The sequence below is a fragment of the Sus scrofa genome, chromosome 4, assembly GCF_054392235.1.
Source record: "Sus scrofa isolate SSC_HxYL_T2T_F1_AM1 chromosome 4, Sscrofa_HxYL_maternal_Yorkshire_Landrace_v2.0, whole genome shotgun sequence".
In the NCBI taxonomy this organism is placed as follows: Eukaryota; Metazoa; Chordata; class Mammalia; order Artiodactyla; family Suidae; genus Sus; species Sus scrofa.
In genome coordinates this window covers 80,518,709-80,538,941 of record NC_139386.1, presented here as the reverse complement: position 1 = coordinate 80,538,941, position 20,233 = coordinate 80,518,709, and the positions used below count along the sequence as shown (strand labels likewise).

The window sequence follows — 20,233 nt, the reverse complement described above, 5'->3', positions numbered from 1 at the left end:
ATCCCGTCATGGCACAGCAGTTAATAAACCCAACTAGTATCCTTGAGGACGTGGGTTCAATCTCTAGCCTTGATCAGTGAGCTGTGGTGCAGGTTGCAGATGCAGCTTGGATCCAGCGTTGCTGTGGCTGTGGTGTAGGCTGGCAGCTGTAGCTCCGATTTGACCCCTAGCCTGGGAATTTCCGTATGCCTTGGGTGTGGCCCTAAAAAGATGGAATGGAATGGAATGGATGGAATAGAATAGAACAGAATAGAATGATATTCACAATTTGTGCACTGATTTTGTGCAATTTGAACTTTCTAATCCTCGAATCATTTATTTCAATTTTTTTATGATAAGGCAGGAATAATTATATTCTCTCTCAAAAATGACAGCTTTGTTCTTCAGTGCCAATCTTTTCACATCACATTTATTTTTCTTGCTTCTTTCCTGCTCGGATCTCCCATGTAATGTTGAAAAGAAGTGTGAGAGTAGTCATTCTTGTATACTTTACTTTAGTATTTCAATGTTACATCATTCAGTATGTTTTCTAGGGTTTGGAACTTTCTCTTATGGCTCCGTTTTGCTAAAATATTTTAAATTATATCTTGAATGGTGTCACATTCTAACAAGCTTTTTTTCACTTATTGAGATAATCATATGATCTTGCTTATTTAATTTATTATTGTGACCAATGTTTATGATATTATTATTTTATTTACTGATGGTAAAATTCACTTCTTTGGTGGACAGTTGTATGAGTTTTGACAAATGTGTTCAGCCCCATACCCAGTACTAGAATCAGGATACAGAAGAGTTCCATCATTCCAACTGTTCACTAATTTTCCTCTCTACGGTCAACCCAGCCCCACTCTTGCCCTCGGCAGTCACTGATCTGTTTTCTCTCTCAATTTTACCTGTTCTGGAATGTCATGTAAATAGAATCATACATATGTAGCTCTTGAGGGAGGTCTCCTTCACTTGAGATTTGAGATCCGTCCCTTTGAGAGTCAGCCTTGTTGTCTCTACTGATACTTTATTCCTTTTTATTACTGAATAGTTTTCCATTGTCTCTCTGATCACCAGATGAAGGGCAGTTGTGTTGTTTCCAGGTTTTGGCAATTTCTAATAAAACCAAGATAAGTGTTCACCTACTGATTTTTTTGTCTGTGTAAACCCGGGTACCTCCCGCTTTCACTGCAGGAGAAAAGCATTGTTTACTGAGGTCCTGGTATGTGCTAGGAATCGATGCGCCAGTGAAGTGGATGTGTTTATGCCAGATTTACAGAGGAGGAGATTGAAACCAGAAGATAGGAAATATCTTTTCTAAAACCATATAACTAGTAAGAATCACCAGTATTTATGTTCAACAGGGTCTGATACAAAAACCTGTTATTTTCCCAGTATCTTTCACAGCCTCACGACACCTTCCCTTACCATATCAAACTTTAAAAGCCTTTAATCTGGGCTCCTTTATAAATATTTGACCACCTTTCTCAGCACATGATCATTGCCTAATGAATCATTGCCTGATGTATCTTATTTCTCCAATAAGAACGAAAGATTCCTGAGAGTGCAGATGGAGTCTTCTTCTATTTCTTTTCTGTGTCTCTCAAAATATGTACCACATCCTTTATGTGCTACATATTATACATGGCACAAAATAGATGCTAAATAAATGCACATTAAAGAGCTTTGGAAAGAAAGAAAGAAAGAAAGAAAGAAAGAAAGAAAGAAAGAAAGAAAGAAAGAAAGAAAGAAAGAAAGAGAAAGAAAGAAAGAAAGAAAGAGAAAGAAAGAAAGAAAGAAAGAAAGAAAGAAAGAAAGAAAGAAAGAAAGAAAGCAAGCCAGCCATAATCAAGGACAGCTATGAGGTATAATTCTAGCTATTCCCTGGCTGGCAGTCTCAAAGAGCATTCCATTTGGAAGATGTGAGTATTGCTATGCTACTGTCAGAAAACAAAAACAGAGAACATGTCTTAAGAACGTGTTTCCTCCAGATCTGCATACATCTTTGGGTTTGATGGATTAGGCCCATTTCAATATACTGGACTAACCTTTGAATCTGCTTCAGATCTTATGTGTTCTCTCCATTAATCTCTCTGTTTTGAGTATTCAGAGGATGAGTTCGAAAAGTCTGATTCTGATCCCAGGTCTTCCTGATTTTGTGAGTAACATGAGTAAAAATTTACTTTCTGGGGCCTTGAGTTTGTTTTTAGAAGAAAAAAAAAATTCTCCTTTGAATTTGAATATAAAGAAAATGTGTTGAAACCTAAAGGGTTTTTGAAGACTTTGTAAGAAAAGCTTTCTATAAACTGCTGTTTATATTAACTTTAAATTTTATTGTTCCTTCCTCGATTTCAGAAGGATTCAAGAAAAGGTGACAAAATACAAAAGCACTAGTAACTAAAATATTGTTCATTTTCCTCATCATGATTACACATAATTGCCCGTCTTCCTGGCCTACAATCTTATCACCATCAGGGGACAATTTTTCAGAAATTTTATATGTAAGAGACACTCTACATATAGATTCTATGGGGATTTTTTTTTTTTTAATTTTGTGGCCAGATCCTTTAACTCACTGTGCCAGGTCTCGGATCAAACCCACACCTCTGCAGCGACCTAGGCTGCTTTGGTTGAATTCTTAACCTATTGCACCAGGGTGGGAATTCCTACGGGAAAATTTTACAAAAGAATATGACAGAGATAGAGAATAGGTTTGTGGTTGCCAAGGGGAGGGGGAAGGGAGTGAGCTGAATTAATAGTTTGGGCTTGGTAGATGCAAACCATTACATTTAGAATGGATAAGCCATGAAGTCCTACTGTACAGCACAGGGAACTATATCTAATGTCTTGGGATAGAACATCATGGAAGATAATATAAGAAAAGTCATATATACATATGACGGGGTCACTTTGCTGTACAGCAGAAACTGGCACAACACTGTAGATCAACTGTACTTTAATAATAATTTAAAAAAAGATCTTTCTAGTCCTCAGAATGGTTGCCCACCCTCTTCATACATCTCGTAAATGAGATAACTCATTAAAGTGCCAAGTTCATAAATAAATAAATCTTAGTTTTCAGAAAAAAAAAAAGAGTAAGACATGGGTAATTCCTCTCTAGGAAATTCATACGTGGTTGGGGAGATCAGGCTTGTTCACAAGGGGAAAAGCTATGATACAAGGTGTGATTATGATAAATTTCAAATCAGTAGCATGAATATGCCAGGGTCTGGAGCAGAGGTAAGGATGAAATGTAGATCGTGTCGGATTGTGGAGCCTGTGATTTTGAAGGCCAAACCAAACATTTGGGGCTTGATCCTTTAGTCAACAGAAACCATTGACCACATCTGAGTTGCAAGATGACATGATGAGGGTGATGTTTAGGAAGATGAGTACAGAGGATAGAAAACTGGAGGCAGGAGGACCTGTTAGGGGTATAACAGGAAACTGTGTGCCCCTGGGTGAGGATATTGGTGAGAACAGTGACACTGATTGTTTAATTCTTACCACTCCAGGTCCTGTCACAGATAATGCTTAGCATATGTTCCTTCTAATGCCCCCAGTAGCCGAGCAAGATCTGTCCTATTGTTTCATCTTGCAGACCAAGAGTTTCATGGCAATCAGATCATTTGTTTAATGAGAGTAAAAGTCTGGAGTTCCCGTCGGGCTCAGCAGGTTAAGAATCCAAGCAGTATCCATGAGGACGCATGGATACTAGCCTGGCTCAGTGCAATAAGAATCCGGTGTTGGCACAAGCTGTGGTGTAGGCTGCAGATGTGGCTCAGATTTTGCATTGCTGTGGCTGTGATGTAGGCCAGCAGCTATAGCTCTAATTTGACCCCTGGCCTGGAAATGTCCATATGCCATGGGTGTGGACCTAAAAAGACAATAATAATAATCATCTCCCCACTGCATGATAATTAAGATCGTTATAGGTTTAAATTGCTTCCTGGTTGTACTTTGCCAAAGCCATTCTTAAAGGAGACCTTGCAGTCAAAGAGTATTTGTGTCCTTTAAGAAAAAAAGGATAGCACAGTATCTTTTTAATGATTGCCTCAAACTTTATTAACATTCTTTAGCTGTAAAGAACCGTATTTGACAAAGAACTCAGCAAAATATGGGAGTAAAAACAAATGTTCCCTATAATAACTTCGACTCTGTGACATTTTTAAAAGGGGGAAAATAAGTCTGCCTGACCTTTCTGCCAGAACAAATAAGATGCCAGTTGCCAAATAACTCTAGCAGAGGAAAATGAGATACAGCTTTGCAATCAAAACGCTGGTCTAGTTTGGCGATGGTATCAACCAAATCTGAGAAAAGGTCACACCCCAGTTTCTATGGATGGGATTTTTCACGTGTTGGCTTCAAGGGAAATATTGACAGTGTTATTGGAACGTGGTGAATACAGAGGGGACAGTCCCTGTCTTGAGGTAGGGACATAATATCCATGTCCCAGAGAATATCACAAATAACAAGATAATACTTGAAGAGTGGCTCAGATTTTCTAAGCTGCTTTGGGATCCATCTCCTTACTGTGCACATCAGGTCCTTTGGAAAAAGGCCACCAGCTAGGTCCCCAGCCCACCTAGTTCCTCTCAACCTCATCATACTGTCTCTTACCTGGAGAGCACAACAGCTTCCTCCATGCTCTCTGCAATCCTGTTTACACACCGAGCTCCCAGGTGGGTTCACTCTGCACAGTGATCCATCGAGAACCAGCCATCTACTGAGGCTGCCCAGTCCTTCCCAGCCTGACCCGGCTCCCTCCCCAGCTTCCTCTCATGTCACTCACAGTGACCTCACCATGTGGCCGTCTTTCTGCCCTTTGAAAGTGCTTACCCCAGGGCCTTTGCACATGCCATTCTCTTTCTGCTGTTCCCTTCCCTGGATCTTCTCAGGGCTAGCACTTCTGTGTCACTCAGATCTCAGTGGCAAGGTCACCCCCTTGCCAATGAGAATATACCCACCACTGCACACATGTTCTCTCTGTTTTGTTTCTTTTCTTTTCTTTTGTCTCTTTAGGGCCATACCCTCAGTATATGGAGGTTCCCAGGCTGGGGTCAAATCAGAGCTTCAGCAGCCAGCCTACACCACAGACACAGCAACGCCAGATCCGAGCCACATCTGTGACCTACACCACAGCTCATGTCAACTCTAGATCCTTAAGCCACTGAGCAAGGCCAGGGATCAAACCCCCATCCTCTTGGATACTAGTTGGGTTCATTACCGCTGAGCCCAATGGGAACTCCTGTTTTCTTTTCTTAATGGAAATTGTCCTCTGAAATGACCTTGTTTGTATATTTGTTCGTGGTGTCCTCTCCACAACCTATAGACCTCCTGAGACAGGGTATCCTGACCTTCTGGGTCCCAGCTGTGTCTCCAGTGTCCAGGTCACTGCCAGGAGTGAGGTGGACCCTCGATGAATAAGTGTGGAACCGTCACAGAACATCGACTTAATAGTACGGCATTTTCTCTTCGACAGGGAAAGCTGGCTTCCTAAACCTTCTTGTGTCTCTGCTTTTTGCCCCGGGAAGGTAGAATTCATCATTGATATATTTAAAATCAGGGAGAAAAATAGAATAGGGATAGAGTTGAAGAAAAGAGGGATCCATAGTCCCAAAATAGCCTGTAGCGTCTACATAAATATCCTACATGGACTAAATTTAAGCAATAAAATGAGTTCACCACATAAAAGGGAACAAAATTGCACTTGACAAGACTTAGTAATTAGGGATTCTAAAGATTTAATTTCTATTTACTAGTCTGTGCTTCCTAGACTTTTTACAGACTCTCTTTATCTTACTCTTTCTCTGAGATGCATTAAGGATTCCCAGGGCTCCACACAAAAGGTGACTATAAATGACAAAGCTTTCATCCGTCCACTCATATCACTAGGAATATTGCTTTGTACTTTAACGTCTGGCCCATTTTCCCTTCTCAAAAGCAAACTCATGTGAGGCCACATATGGTCTAATGAAAGACACTAGCTATAGAGAACAGAGGTTTGATTTACATGTGAGTTCTACCACTTTCTGGCTTTCATTTAACCCCACCAAACTGCAGGCTCCATCTGGAAAATGGGAAAAGTAACTAAATCACAGTTATTTTCAGGATAAAGCAGAGGAATGTGTGTAAAGGGGCTTTGTGAATTGGGGATGGTTATAAACAGTATACAGTCATCATCACCAATGTCATCATTATCTTTGAGCCAGATCAGACGTTACTGGTAGTTTTTTCATTGGCATATTGCATATCTCTTTTGCCAGAACCTGACACAAAAAATAAATGAGGCTGGAGTTCCTGTTGTGGCTCAGTGATTGACGAATCCAACTAGGAACCATGAGGTTGCGGGTTCAATCCCTGGCCTTGCTCAGTGGGTTGAGGACCCGGCATTGCCGTGAGCTGTGGTGTAGGTTGCAGACATGGCTCGGATCCCAAGTTGCTGTGGCTGCGGTGTAGGCTGGTGTCCACAGCTCCAATTCGACCCCTAGCCTGGGAACCTCCATATGCCTCTAGAGCGGCCCAAGAAATGGCAAAAAGACAAAAAAAAAAAAAAAAAAAAAAAAGCTTTCTGTGGAGATGCTAGACTTCCCGAACTCTCCCCCTCCATACCCCAAGCGGTGTGTACCAGGCATCTTCCACGCTCTCCCAAGCTAAGGCTCATCGCCTTCTCACCACAGTCACGAACATCCTCCCCCCAGAATGCTTCCTCCATCAGCCACTCACCCACCTGCTGACCAGACCGCCATGGCAGGGTGGGGGAAAGCCTGCAGCGGTACCCCATACCCCAAGGGCAAGGCAGAGGTGCCTTTGTGCAATCCGCATGCTAGACAACCTTTCTTACTTTGGTAAAATATGCATAACACAAAATGCACTCTTTTAACCATGTTTACGTGTACAGTTTGGTGGCACTAAGTTGTGCAGCCATCACCACCATCCATCTCCAGAATGTTTTCACCATCCTACACTGAAACCCCATGCCCATTAAACATGAAATCCCCAACCCCTCCTCCCAAGCCCCAGAAAACCACCATTCTTCTTCTGTCCATATGAATTTGACTGTTCTAGGTACCACATGTTAATAGAAGTATATGTTATTCATGGGTTTTTTGCAACTGGCTTATTTCATGTGGCATATCTTTAAGATTCCTCCATGTCATAACACACGTCAAAAGTTCCTTGCTTTTAAAGGCTGAATAATATTCTATGGTGTGTGTATGTAGTGTGTATACATGATAGATTTTGTTTATCTATCCATCCATTGATGGACATTTGTGTTACTTAGACTTTGGCTGTTGTGAATAATGCTCTTATAAATATGGGTGAACAAAGATCTGTTTGAGTCCCTGCTTTCAGTTAGTCTGGGGATATACCCAGAAGTGGAATTACTGGATCATATGATAATTCTATTTTTAAGTTCTTGAGAAACTGCCATAATGTTTTCCACAGCAGTGGCACCATTTTATACTCCTAACACAATGCTTTCAATTTCTTCACACCCTCTCCAACATGTACTATTTCCTTTTTTATAAAACTAATAGCTGTCCTTATCAGGGTGAAGGGGTAGCTCACTGTGGTTCTGGTTTGCATTTCTATAGTGATTAGTGATGTTGAGCATTTTCTCATGTGGGGGGACATTCGTACACTTTCTTTGGAGAAATAGCTATTCAAGTCACTTGCTCATTTTTAACCAAGTTTTTTTTAATTAAAAATTGTTGGGTTTTAGAAGTTTTTTAAAATATATTTTGGATATTAACCTCTTATCAGATGAATGCCTTGCAAATACTGGCTTTCATTTTGTGAGTTTCTGTTTCATTCTCTTCAGGGTTTCCTTTGATGCATGAAAATTTTTAATTTTAATAAAGTTCAACTTACCCGTTTTGTCTTTTGTTGCCTGTGATTTTGATGATGTATCTGAGAAATCGTCATGAAATCCAATGTTATGCAATGTTTCCTCTCTGTTTTTTCCTAAGAGTACTTTAGTTTTAGTTTTTCACATTTAGATCTTTGATCCATTTAGAGTTAATTTTGTATATGTTATAAAGTAATGGTCCAACTTCATTCTTTTTTATGTGGCTATCCAGTTTAACAAATACCATTTGTTGAAAATACTGTCCTTTCTCTTCAAATGATCTTGCTCTCTTGTTGAAAATCATTGTACTATAAATGAAAGGTTTTTTTTTTTCTCTCTAAGCATTCTATTTTATTCTGTTCTGTTCTGTTCTGATCTGTTCTGTTCCATTCCATTCCATTCTACTAATCTGCATGTCAGCCTGTATACTTGTACTACACTGTTTTGATTACTGTAGTTTTGTAGTAAATTTTGAAATCAAGAAGTGTAAGTCCTGGAGTTCCCGTCATGGCTCAGCAGTAATGAACCCTGATAGTATTCATGAGGATGTGGGTTTGATCCCTGGCCTTGCTCAGTGAGTTGAGGATCCAGCGTTGCTATGAGCTGTGGCATAGGTTGCAGACTTGGCTCAGATCCCACATTGCTGTGGCTGTGCCATAGGCCAGCAGCTATAGCTCTGATTTGACCCCTAGCCTGGGAACTTCCATATGCCACAGGTGTGGCCCTAAAAAACAAAAAATAAAAAAAGAAGTGTGAGATCTCCAGCTTTGTTTTTCCTTTTCAAGACTATCTTGCCTATTTAGGGTACCTGGAGATTTCACATGAATTTTAGGATAGAATTTTCTACTTCAAAAAAATATTTTTGGGATTTCAGTAGACATTAAATTGAATCTTTAAATTGCTTTGGGTAGTAATGACATCTTAACAAAATTAAGTCTTCTAATCCATGAACATGGGATGTCTTCCTGTTTAGATGTGTCTTCTCTAATTTCCTTCAGCAATATTTTATAGTTTTCAGTGTAAAAGTTGTTTATATCCTTCATTAGATTGATTCCTAAGTATTCTAATATTTTGGTGCTATTATAAATTGAATTCTTCTTAAGTTCTTTTTCAGATTGTTCATTGTCAGTGTATGCAAAGGCCTACATGCTTTTTTTACACTGTATGATTCCATTTATATGAAATTCTTAAAATGTCAGAAGTACAGTGATGGGGAACAGATCGGTGGTTATCAGGGTTAAGATTAGGGTTAGAATTGGGAGTGATTATAAATAGGTAGCACAAGGGGTTTATTTAGGATAACCTTAGCCTGATTGTGGTGACAGTTTAATGAATCTACACAGGTGATAAAATTTTATAGAGGTATACACCAAAAAAGGAAAAACAGCATGCTTGTAAAAACTGGTAAAAGCCAAAATAACGTGTGTAGCTTAGTTAATCGTATTGCACCAGTGTCAATGTCAGCGTCCATATTCTGATTGATAATTATAAGACGTTGTCATTGGGGGAAGGTCACTTGGGAACTCTTTATACTATCCTATCAGTTGCTATGTGAGTCTAAAATTATTCCTCAATGAAAAGTTAAGAACAAATGCCGATTAGAAGAACAGATATTAAACACATTTTAATGGTTGCCTGGGTGAAGAAAAGAATGAGAACTAGAGGGGAAGAGAGAAGACAATCCAGAATCTATTTAACTACTCTGTTTATAGTTTTAAGGGGTGACATCACAGTCCTCTATTACTAGATTATAAACATCATGAGGGTAAGAACTTTTTATTAGTCATTTGTGGATCTCAGTGACTAGTATAGGGACATGTATACCTTAGGTTCACAATGACCATTCATCTTACTATTAAACAAAGGAACTCGTGAGCATATGTAGTTCATAGCTGAACTCCATAAAGCGAGCAAGCCTAAATTTGCCAGTCTGTTTTGGTGAACATGTTGGTATTTCGTGAATACATACTTTACCCATTATGCTCTCTATTTGCGTGTGATGCAGTTACGCCATGTCTAGCTTTTCCCACAAAGTAGAGGTGGCTACCATGGAGAAACTCAGGAATTCAGTGGGAAATGGCAGCTGGGGAACCAAGGTGGTCTGAGAGGGGCCTTAGTGCCTCAGCCAATCAAGATTCTCCTTTCCACGGAAAAGAGAGTTTTTAGAAATGCCCACATGGAGGTTTCTGGAACCCAAGCCAGACTCCAGCAGGGATGTCCCATTAATCACATCACATTTTTGGTTTCACTCGTTTTGATTATTTTCTCATGCTCCGCTTTCACCGTAAGTGGGCCTACGTGTAATTTAATCTTCCTTTCAAGGCCATGTTTCTCAACTAGTAGTTGTGGTCTTTAACTGGGTGATGAAAGCTGCTCAGAAGCACGGAAGCTGAGTTTTCTTACTCTTCATGGCCAGTTGAAGCTGGAGAAGGGTGAGAACATCTAGGCAGGGCATCTCGTATTATATGATGAGGAGGAGAAAGAAGCTAGTGAAAGGGAAGAAGGCAGAGGTTAAGAGGCAGAGAATTGGAGTTCCCGTCGTGGCGCAGTGGTTAACGAATCCGACTAGGAACCATGAGGTTGCGGGTTCGATCCCTGCCCTTGCTCAGTGGGTTAACGATCCGGCGTTGCCGTGAGCTGTGGTGTAGGTTGCAGACGCGGCTCGGATCCCGCGTTGCTGTGGCTCTGGCGTAGGCCAGTGGCTACAGCTCCGATTCAACCCCTAGCCTGGGAACCTCCATATGCCGCGGGAGCGGCCCAAGAAATAGCAACAACAACAACAAAAAAGACAAAAAGACAAGAGGCAGAGAATTTATATGCTGCAGGAGAGTGGGGATGACAGAAATGGGTTTTTCAATAAATAGCTGGACATGAAGGTGGAGGCTCTGAAAAGTTCACATGATCCAGAAACATCACTAAAATACCTTGAAGAGGGTTTTTCTAAAAGAAGACCCATTGCTAGCTTTTCTCATCTCCAAATGCTGTGGTCCTTCTGAGGATAGGATAAATAGTTTTTTGTTCTTTTTTTTTTTTTTTTGGCTTTTCTAGGGCCGCACCCATGGCATATGGAGGTTCCCAGGCTAGGGGTCTAATCGAAGCTGGAGCTGCAGGCCTACACCACAGCCACAGCAATGTCAGATCTGAGCCACATCTGTGACCTACACCACAGCTCACAGCAATGCCGGATCCTTAACCCACTGAGCGAGGCCAGGGATTGAACCTGCAACCTGATGGTTCCTAGTCAGATTCGTTAACCACTGAGCCATGACGGGACCTCCAGTTTTTTGTTCCTGACAGAAGAGGCAGGGTATTTTCCTCACTGCATTACAAGAAAGTCAGCCCTGTGACATTTGATAACCCCACTGCCACATTCACTAGGAAGTGTCTTCTTCCTTTTGCTCTGAACAGAGCAGCATGTTCCCCTACTGTCGCTTGCCTGAGCCACTGGAAACAAAACTGATTACAGAAATAGGCTGGTTCAGCATATGCCCTGTAGGACAACCTTAATTGAGCAGTAAGTTAAAAATGTAAGAATTTTGTTGGGCATCATGAAAATGGAAAGCCACGTGGATTTGAAAGAGACCTGCTCTTAAAAATTAAAAAAAAAAAAAAGATCTGTTTTTAAAAATGCTAACTGTGCTCCCAAATTTTGTTTTTTAATTTGCATCTTTAATTTCGGCAACTTTCACTTACCTAGTTCCTCCTCCCACACAATCCTGGGCGACAGAAATAAAGCTCTAGACTCCCTTCTGGCAAAAACATCTAAGTCTGGATCCACCGGGAATCAGAGCCTGAGAAAGAGCCAGTGTGCATGTGGGTTATTTGGGAGAGGGGTTCCAGAGAGGGGGACACAAGAAGGGAGGGCCCACCAGCTCGGGGTGCACCACAGGGCTGGTCTCCACTGGGTGCCGTGGGCTGGACACCCCTGGGCGAGGGAAGAGGGGACTTCTGATCCAGTGACCCCTCTAATCTTCCCTGGTCAAGGGTGGCTACAGGAATGAGAAGTCCTGGGGCAAAGAGTAGGAGAAAGGACGGCAATTCCAGCAAAGCGTCACCCTGTCACCCTGTATGACACCAGTGAGGGGCAGCTGTAGGCGTGAAATTAGACATGAGGCTGGAAGGCAGGGCACCAGCAGCCCTGGCGTCCAGAGAGTCGGTCCTCAACATTCCCAAGCACTTTCACGCTTATTGGTGACCAAGGTCACTAATAAATAAATCGACCAGTCTCACCCAGCTGTTGACAAGCAGAGGGCTCTGTGCCAGGACCCAGGACAGGGATCTCACCCTCGCCTTCTAGAGAGCCACGCTTAAAGGCTGCTCTGAACCACACAGTGTATCAGATGCAACCCCGTTTTAAAGGAATGAGTTAGTTTTGACCCAAATGACATTTTTTTATTGAGGTATAGTTGATTTACAATATTATATTAGTTTTAGGTATACAGTTTAGTGAGTCAGTATTTTTGCAGATTATACGCCATTAAAAGCTCTTACCAGATAATGGCTCTGCTTCCCTCTGCTATATGGCATATCCTGGTTGCTTATCTACTTTATACCTAGCAGTTTGTCTCTGTTAATCCCACATCCCTAATTTGTCCCTGCCCTGCCCTCTGCCTTTGGTAACCAGTAGTTTGTTTTCTAGGTCTGAGTCTGTTTCTGCTGTGCAAATGTATTCATTTGTACTATTTTTTTAGATCCCACATATGAGCGATATCACACAGTGTTTGTCTTTCTCTGTTGAACTTAATTTCATTAAGCAGAATACTCTCTAGGTCCATCTACATTGTTGCCAGTGGCAGAATTGTGTTCTTGTTTATGCCTGAGTAACATTTCCAAATAACATTTCCATAAAGGGCAACCAAGGAGTGACTTGGGCATGGGCAGCTGACACATTTTCCTGGACTGGAAATGGGAGGCTATTTACAACTTGAGATGCCAAAGTGGGTCTGGATGTGTGTAGACAGCATGGCTTTCAGAGGCCAACGGAAATGGCATCTGTGTATGATCCGTTCACCTGCTGACTGGCTGTGTGACCTTCCTAAATGGCCTCTGATACCTAGGATTCCTTGTGGGTCAAAGGGAGCAGATAACACCACCTCCACCAAGCATCTGAGGAGACCAAGAAAGCATATATAAAGTGTTCTCTTCAGGGTCCCTGTGTTTTAGGTGCAAAGTTTTGGTTAATTCCCTTTGTCTGATGGTGTGTCTTCATTCCAGGAGGCTGAAAGACAAAAGCAAACCTTGAACCTGCTCAGACAGTCTTTCCTCCCTCAGATGGTTCCACGTACACCCCTTAGCCGCCACTCAAAACCAAGTTGGAAGTTCAAGTCAGCATGGCATGGCATGTCCTTTTTTCTTGAATCTCAACAAGTTTAATTTAATTCTGAGCTATGATAAAACAACAGAAGTCTGTAGGCAGTCTTTTGTCATTTATGCCATGTGCTAAAAATTACGCGATAGACAGTAAATTAAGTAAAGCTGCCCTATAAGTTTCAATTAAATCTTACATCGGTTTTAATATTTAATACATCACCATCAATCACATTCCCATGAGCCATAGCAGAAGTTCAGGAAAAGCCTATAAGAATGTGTCAGACTTCTATTAGTATGATTTTTCAACTAAAGCCATCCTCTAAATAAAGTTGAAATCAGTCGGATTTTCCTCTGTGATATAGAAGGCAAAATCAAATCTTATTGACCACTGATGTTGCTGCATTGAGTTCAAAGCATGATGTGCAACCTTAGTTAATAAATTACCAGAACAGCTCTAATTATATCCTGAAAGAATGTGTGTAGGTGTCCGTTCTCTTATTTTGTGAATTTTAAAGAAAATTGGCTGGGAGACACTAGTGGATAATAAAATATGATATGGCACAGGGGGAAGATGTGTGTAGTGGAATGCTCAAAGATGAGAACAGCAAAGGATTTAAAAAGGTTTTAAATCCTTTATCTCCTATTGCAATCCTACTGCATACCCAATATAATTGCCAACCAACAGAGCTGCACTTTCAGCTGAGCCCATGTGATGTATGGTGTGTGGGGTGACAGTGTTGGTTCTTTACACACCTGGGTGTGTGTATTGTATACATATATATGTGTATCTATGTTCGAACCTCATTATTGAGCTTTAAATTTAGATTAATGAGCCTACGTTTAGACTGACGAGCCGGATAGGAACAAAGAGAGAGAAAACATGTACCTTAAGGGACTTGTTATCTAGTGAGTCCAGATTAAATAGCCCATGAACCAACTGGAGCAAATATCTCTCACACTGGCTATTGCTCAGCCGATGGTGGAGGTCATTAACTGATACCAAGAGCTCAAAGGCCAAGTCAGAATGCTTCTCCAGTGGATCAGAGTCTGCACGCAAAACAAAAGCTTTTTTTTTTTTTCTTTTTCTTTTTTTTTTTTTTTGCCGCACCTGCTGCATATGGAAGTTCCCGGACTGGGGATCAAACCTGCACTGCCACAGAGACAACACTGAATTCTCGACCCATTTCCACCACAACGGGAACTCCACAACCTGTTTACCATTCATGAATAAGGGATCACTGATGCCAAGACTTGGTGCTGAGAGAGTTCCATGGACCCTCAGGGGATAAGAATTGCTGTGGCAGAAATAACTGTTAGGAAAAGCTTGAGCAAAGCCTGGAGGAATGGCTCTTGGAGGTGGCTGGATGCTTGGGGCAGGGAGCACAAATGTGAATAGACAGCAAGAGAGGACAGGAGGGGGCATGCAGGGCAGAGGGCAGTCCACACTGAGGTCCATGTAAGTAGCTACATTTGAGAATCGAGGCCTCAAAGGTGAACCTATTAAAGTCGAAAATGAGGAGTTCCTGTTGTGGCTCAGTGGGTTAAGAACCAGACTACTATCCATGAGAATGTGGGTTTGATCTCCGGACTCTCTCAGTGGGTTAAAGATCTGTCATGGTGTACGCTGGCAGCTGTAGCTTCGATTCGACCCCTAGCCTGGAAACTTCCATATGCCACAGGTGCAGTCTTAAAAAAGCAAAGTAAATAAATACTTAAGTACAAATAAAGACATACTTAAGTATAAATAAATACATACTTAATAAATAAATAAAGTTGAAAATGACCTATGGGCAAATCACAGAGTAATAAGTACAAGGGACCAGTAAATCTTTAAAAATCTAAAACCTCAGTAGTAATAAGAGAGTCACTGACTCAAACGTATGTTATTTTTCACCCATAAAATTAACAAGATTTTTTTTTTAGTGATAATTCGTAAAGGTTTAAGAAAGCAAAGACACTCATACATTGTCCACTGGCACAGTGTCTCTAGAGAGCAATTTTACAATATACAACAAAAGCTTTAAAATATTCAAGCTTTCTCAGCATTTAAACTTTAGCTATGCTGTATAGCACAGGGAACTATATCCAGTCACTTGTGATGGAACATGATGGAGGATAATGTGAGAAAAAGAATATATATATTGCTATACAATAGAAATTGACAGAACACTATAAATCAACTATAATGGAAAAAATAAAAATCATAAAATAAAAAGTAAAAAAAGTAATAAACTTTAGCTATGGGAAGTTCATCATGGTTGCGCATCAACCTCAAACATAATAAATCAGTAATCTGTAGCCCCACTCAGAGATCACCATGTTACTTTGTCGTTAAACTTTCTAACCTTTATTCTGCACCCTCAATACACACACATTTAAAACTATTAGTAGGGCACTTTGCATGTACTGTTTTTTAAAATTTTTTTGGATATACTGTTTTTTAAATTTTTGTTGTAATATAGTTGATTTACATTCTTACGTTAGTTTCAGGTATACAGTAAAGTGATTCAGTTACATATATATAAATATATATATAATATATATGTAACATGTATTCTTTTTAAGATTCTTTTCCATTATGTAGGCTATTGCAAAATATCGAGTATAGTTCCCTGTGCTACGCAGTAGGTCCTCGTTGTTTATCTACTTCATGTACAATAGTGTGTATATGTTAATCTCAAACTCCTAATTTATCCCTCCTCCTCCCCACTCCCATTCCCCTTTGAACATACGCCAGTTTTTTATGTGTGAATCTATTTCTGTGGTGTAAATAAGTTCATTTACATAATTTTTTAAGTGTGTGTGCTGTTTGAAGCTGCTTTTTGCCTTAATGATACACAATAAATGATTGCTAAAAATAATTAAACTTGAATCTGATCAAAATTCTAACACTAACGACCCGACTGAGGAAAACACAAAGGAAAGATGCTGACCGCTCCATGCAATGATCAAAATCAAGATAATGGAAAATACACAGGGAAAAAAAAAAAGAAATGGAAGGAGAATTCAAGGTATAAAAGAGACTAAGATACATAAATAATCATCACATGGGGCCTTGTTTGGATTGTATTTCAAACAAACTGTACAAAAATTATGACCATCAGAAGAATATGACTACTGAGTATTTGATAATATTAAGAAATTACCCTTAATGGTGTTCCCATTGTGGTGCACTGGAAATGACTCTGACTGGTATCCATGAGGTTACAGGTTCGATCCCCGGCCTCACTCAGTGGGACAGGGATCTGAGCTGCCCTGAGCTCAGACAGGTTGCAAACACGGCTCAGATCCCGTGTTGCTGTGGCTGTGGCGTAGGTCAGCAGTTACAGCTCCAGTTCGACCCCTAGCCTGGGAACTTTCATATGCCATGGGTGTGGCCCTAAAAAGTAAAAAAAAGGGAGTTCCCGTCGTGATGCAGTGGTTAACGAAGCCGACTAAGAATCATGCAGTAACCAACCTGACTAACATCCATGCGGTTGTGGGTTCGATCCCTGGCCTCGCTCAATGGGTTAATGATCCAGCGTTGCCGTGACCTGTGGTGTAGGTCGCAGACGCGGCTCGGATCCTGCGTTGCTGTGGCTGTGGCGTAGATCCGCAGCTACAGCTCCGATTAGACCCCTAGCCTGGGAACCTCCATATGCCGCAGCAGCGGCCCAAGAAATGGCAAAAAGACAAAAAAAAAAGTAAATAAATAAATAAATAAATTACCTTTATTTGTAAGTGTAATAATGATATTTCATTTATGTGTGTATCCCATATTACAGATGGGATAATATAATGCCTGAAATTTTCTTCCCAATAATGTGGGGACAAGGAGTAAGTGAAAGTATAAATAAAAAAAAGATTTTCAGTATATTAATAATTTCTTCACATAGAAGTAGGGTATTGTGGATTCAATACACTATTTTTTTCTTCTTTTGTATAGGTTTGAAAGTTTCAATAACAAAAAAAAAATTTAAGACATCAAGAGAGTTTACAAGCACGTACATCCTAGAACTTGATTGCTTTCGCCTGTGGAGACACGCTTCCCTTGAGTAGCTTTGGGCTATAGAGGAACTGATAAGAAAGAGTGTAGATAGATTTTCAAAGTAGTGAATCCTTTCTACACCTGCGTTTCCACTCCCGCTTCCTACTGCCATGCAATGGAATGCCTTTAGATAGGATAAAAATTTCTGTGACTCCTCGGAGTGAACATTTAAGAATAAGGGTTGGAGCTCCCGTTGTGGCTGAGCAGGTTAAGAACCTGACTAGTATCCATGAGGATACAGGTTCAATCCCTGGCCTCACTCAGTGGGTTAAGGATCTGAGCCGTGAACTGTGGTGTGGTTTGAAGATGTGGCTTGGATCTGGCATTGCTATGGCTGTGGCAGCTCCCATTGGACTCCTAGCCTGGGAACTTCCATATGCTGCAGGTGCTGCCCTAAAAAGCAGAAAAAAAAAAAAAAAAAAAAAAAAGAGAGAGAGAGAGAGAGAACAAAAAAAATTAGGGTTAATTCTAAGTCACTCACTAAGGCATCGCATGTACATGGTGGCTTGAAGAAAAGAAAACAGCCCTGGTGTTTGAAGGGGCTATTATCACGCACGTCTTTCTTATTCTCCCTGTCTCCTTCCTAGGTATTTCCACACAATATACTTGGGCATTCGAAGTCGGCAGAGCGGGGAGAATGACCGGTGGAGGTTCTACTGGAAGATGGTCTATGAGTACGCAGACGTGAGCATGCTGCACCTGCTGGCTACCTTCCTGGAGAGCGCCCCCCAGCTGGTGCTGCAGCTCTGCATCATCGTGCAGACCCACAGGCTCCAGGCCCTCCAAGGTAAGGCCTCGAGACGTGCTTTCTGCATCAGGGGACAGACTGACTCCTTTCATCCCGAACCCTTTGTTGACGTAGGTCGTGGTGAACTCTCTTAACGTAGGCTATTTGACGCGTGAATTTATGAACGATGTGTATTTTCATCTCTCCATCACTTATAGTGGGTAATTTGTAGAAAAACAATTCTCTTTTGCCCTTATGCTGCCCTCGGTGTAGGAACAAAAATCCTTTTGATTTTACACTTGGTCAGTATGAGAATAGAGTCAACTGAGGCTTTCTGGCTTGTATGATAATTTTCAAAAATTTGAAAAAAGAGCTATCTTTTTCATCACCTTCCCTATCATTTATATATATACATATATAATATTACATATATTTCATGTATATATAATATATGTATTATATATATTTTATGCATGTATATAATATATGTATTATATATATTTTATGCATGTATATAATATATGTATTATATATATTTTATGCATGTATATAATATATGTATTATATATATTTATGCATGTATATAATATATGTATTATATATATTTTATGCATATATATATTATATATATATATTTGAATATATATATATAAGGGTAGTCACTACCATTTCCTTTGGACAGAAAACAGAGAGAGATTAAAAGGAAGTGATAAAGATTACCGTAATATTTTTTTAAAAGGTTATATGGAAAAATGTCAATATTTAACAATGTATGGTTTATGCAATACTAAGTTTCCTACAGCGAACATTACTGTCAGATTAATATTTTTGTGTCTTGCCATCCTGTTTGATCCTCTCATCAGGAAGATGATTCCATGAGTAACAGATCTGCCCTGATGTTTCCTTAGGGCTTGCTGCTCAAAACTTTTTGAGAAGCAAGAAGATTAGACAGGCCAGTAGGTAGACAGGTGAACACTCGTGTGGAGGATGATGGATAGGTTGCCATCGTCTAACTAGTTTCCTGGTAACTTGTCAGTCCTGTAACTAAGTAGATTTTGTTAAGCGCGAAATGTTCTCCAACGTACTCATCTGTTTCCATCTCAGCAGAGCCTGGCAGTGACCTGCCCTGGGTGCTGGGCCACCCTCCCCCGAGACCCTGTCTGGTTGGTCCGGGGAATCTCTGCAACATCCTTGTAACTTTGTCTAGCCAGGAGCACATCAGACCAGGCTGAGGTCTTTACTCACTGGAGGGAGGAGAAGGAACAATACAGGACAAGAGAGATGGAGAGTGTGCCCACAGCCAGTGACCCGTGGACTTAGGAATTGTTGGTCCAGCCCTGGCTCCACACACTGGAAGAGCTTCAGTCCCAGATGTTTGAGGAAAGGGTCAGAGGGATCCATGGGGCATGAGTCCCACACGCCATAAAACAAACCGGAGGAGAAGATGGGTCTTAGCCCAGACACAGAAGAGGACAGCCTGGAGAAGGCTGAATTATCTGTGGACCACTGTGTTTAGAGGTGAAAGGCCACGAGTTGCAGAGGGAGGCTCTGGTTTTGCTCATCTCACTTCCTCCTCGTGAGACCCGGTGTCTCAAATGTAAAGGCCACAAACTAAACTAGATGCTCTCCAAACTCCTGGCAGTGCCCATCTACCGCTGCCTTCTTGCGTGCCCAGGAAAGCCGCAGGGCTGGGCAGATGCCTTAGCGGGTGGTCTGTGCGTGAGGACACACATTCAAAGGCAACAGCAAACTGAATCCCTGTCAAATAACTCACCTCCAGGACAACTGGGCAGCCCCTTGGTACAGCTGCACAGCTGAGGCCTCTCTAGAAGCAAACCCCAAACACAAAAGGGGAGGATTGCCAACCACCTCCTGTGGCCCAAGATTCCTGAGGGCCTCCACTCATTTCCTACGAGGTTTAGAAAATCACAGGGAGGTTTTTATCCTAAAGATGATGGAGATGGAGGAGAAAAGGAAGGGAGGGCGTAGAAAATGAGACCACCTTTTCAGTTTGTGTGTTGGATGTAGTTTTATAGGGAAAAAAAAAAAAGAGAGAGAGAGAGAGAGAAAAGGCAATTCTTGGAGCTCCTGTTGTGACGAAGTAACAAACCCAACTAGGAACGATGAGATTGCAGGTTCAATCCCTGGCCTTGCTCAGTGGGTTAAGGATCCGGTGTGGCTGTGGCTGTGGTGTAGGCTGGCAGCTACAGCTCAATTCCACCTCTAGCCTGGGAACCTCTGTATGCCTCAAGGGCAGCCCTTAGGAAAAAAAAAAAAAAAAGTAATAAATAAATAAATAAAGCCAACCTTCTGCTGATAGGTGATCCCG

The 20,233-nt window shown here is 41.1% G+C and overlaps 1 protein-coding gene across 1 annotated transcript in view; it reads left to right on the top strand.

Annotated features, from left to right (window-relative positions):
• XKR4 (XK related 4) overlaps positions 1 to 20,233 on the top strand; it is a 320,663-nt gene that overhangs the window by 183,986 nt on the left and 116,444 nt on the right. Inside the window, exon 2 of the mRNA XM_021089366.2 lies at positions 17,765 to 17,964. Coding sequence (XP_020945025.2) covers positions 17,765 to 17,964 — 200 coding nt within the window. The remainder of the gene's footprint in view (positions 1 to 17,764; positions 17,965 to 20,233) is intronic.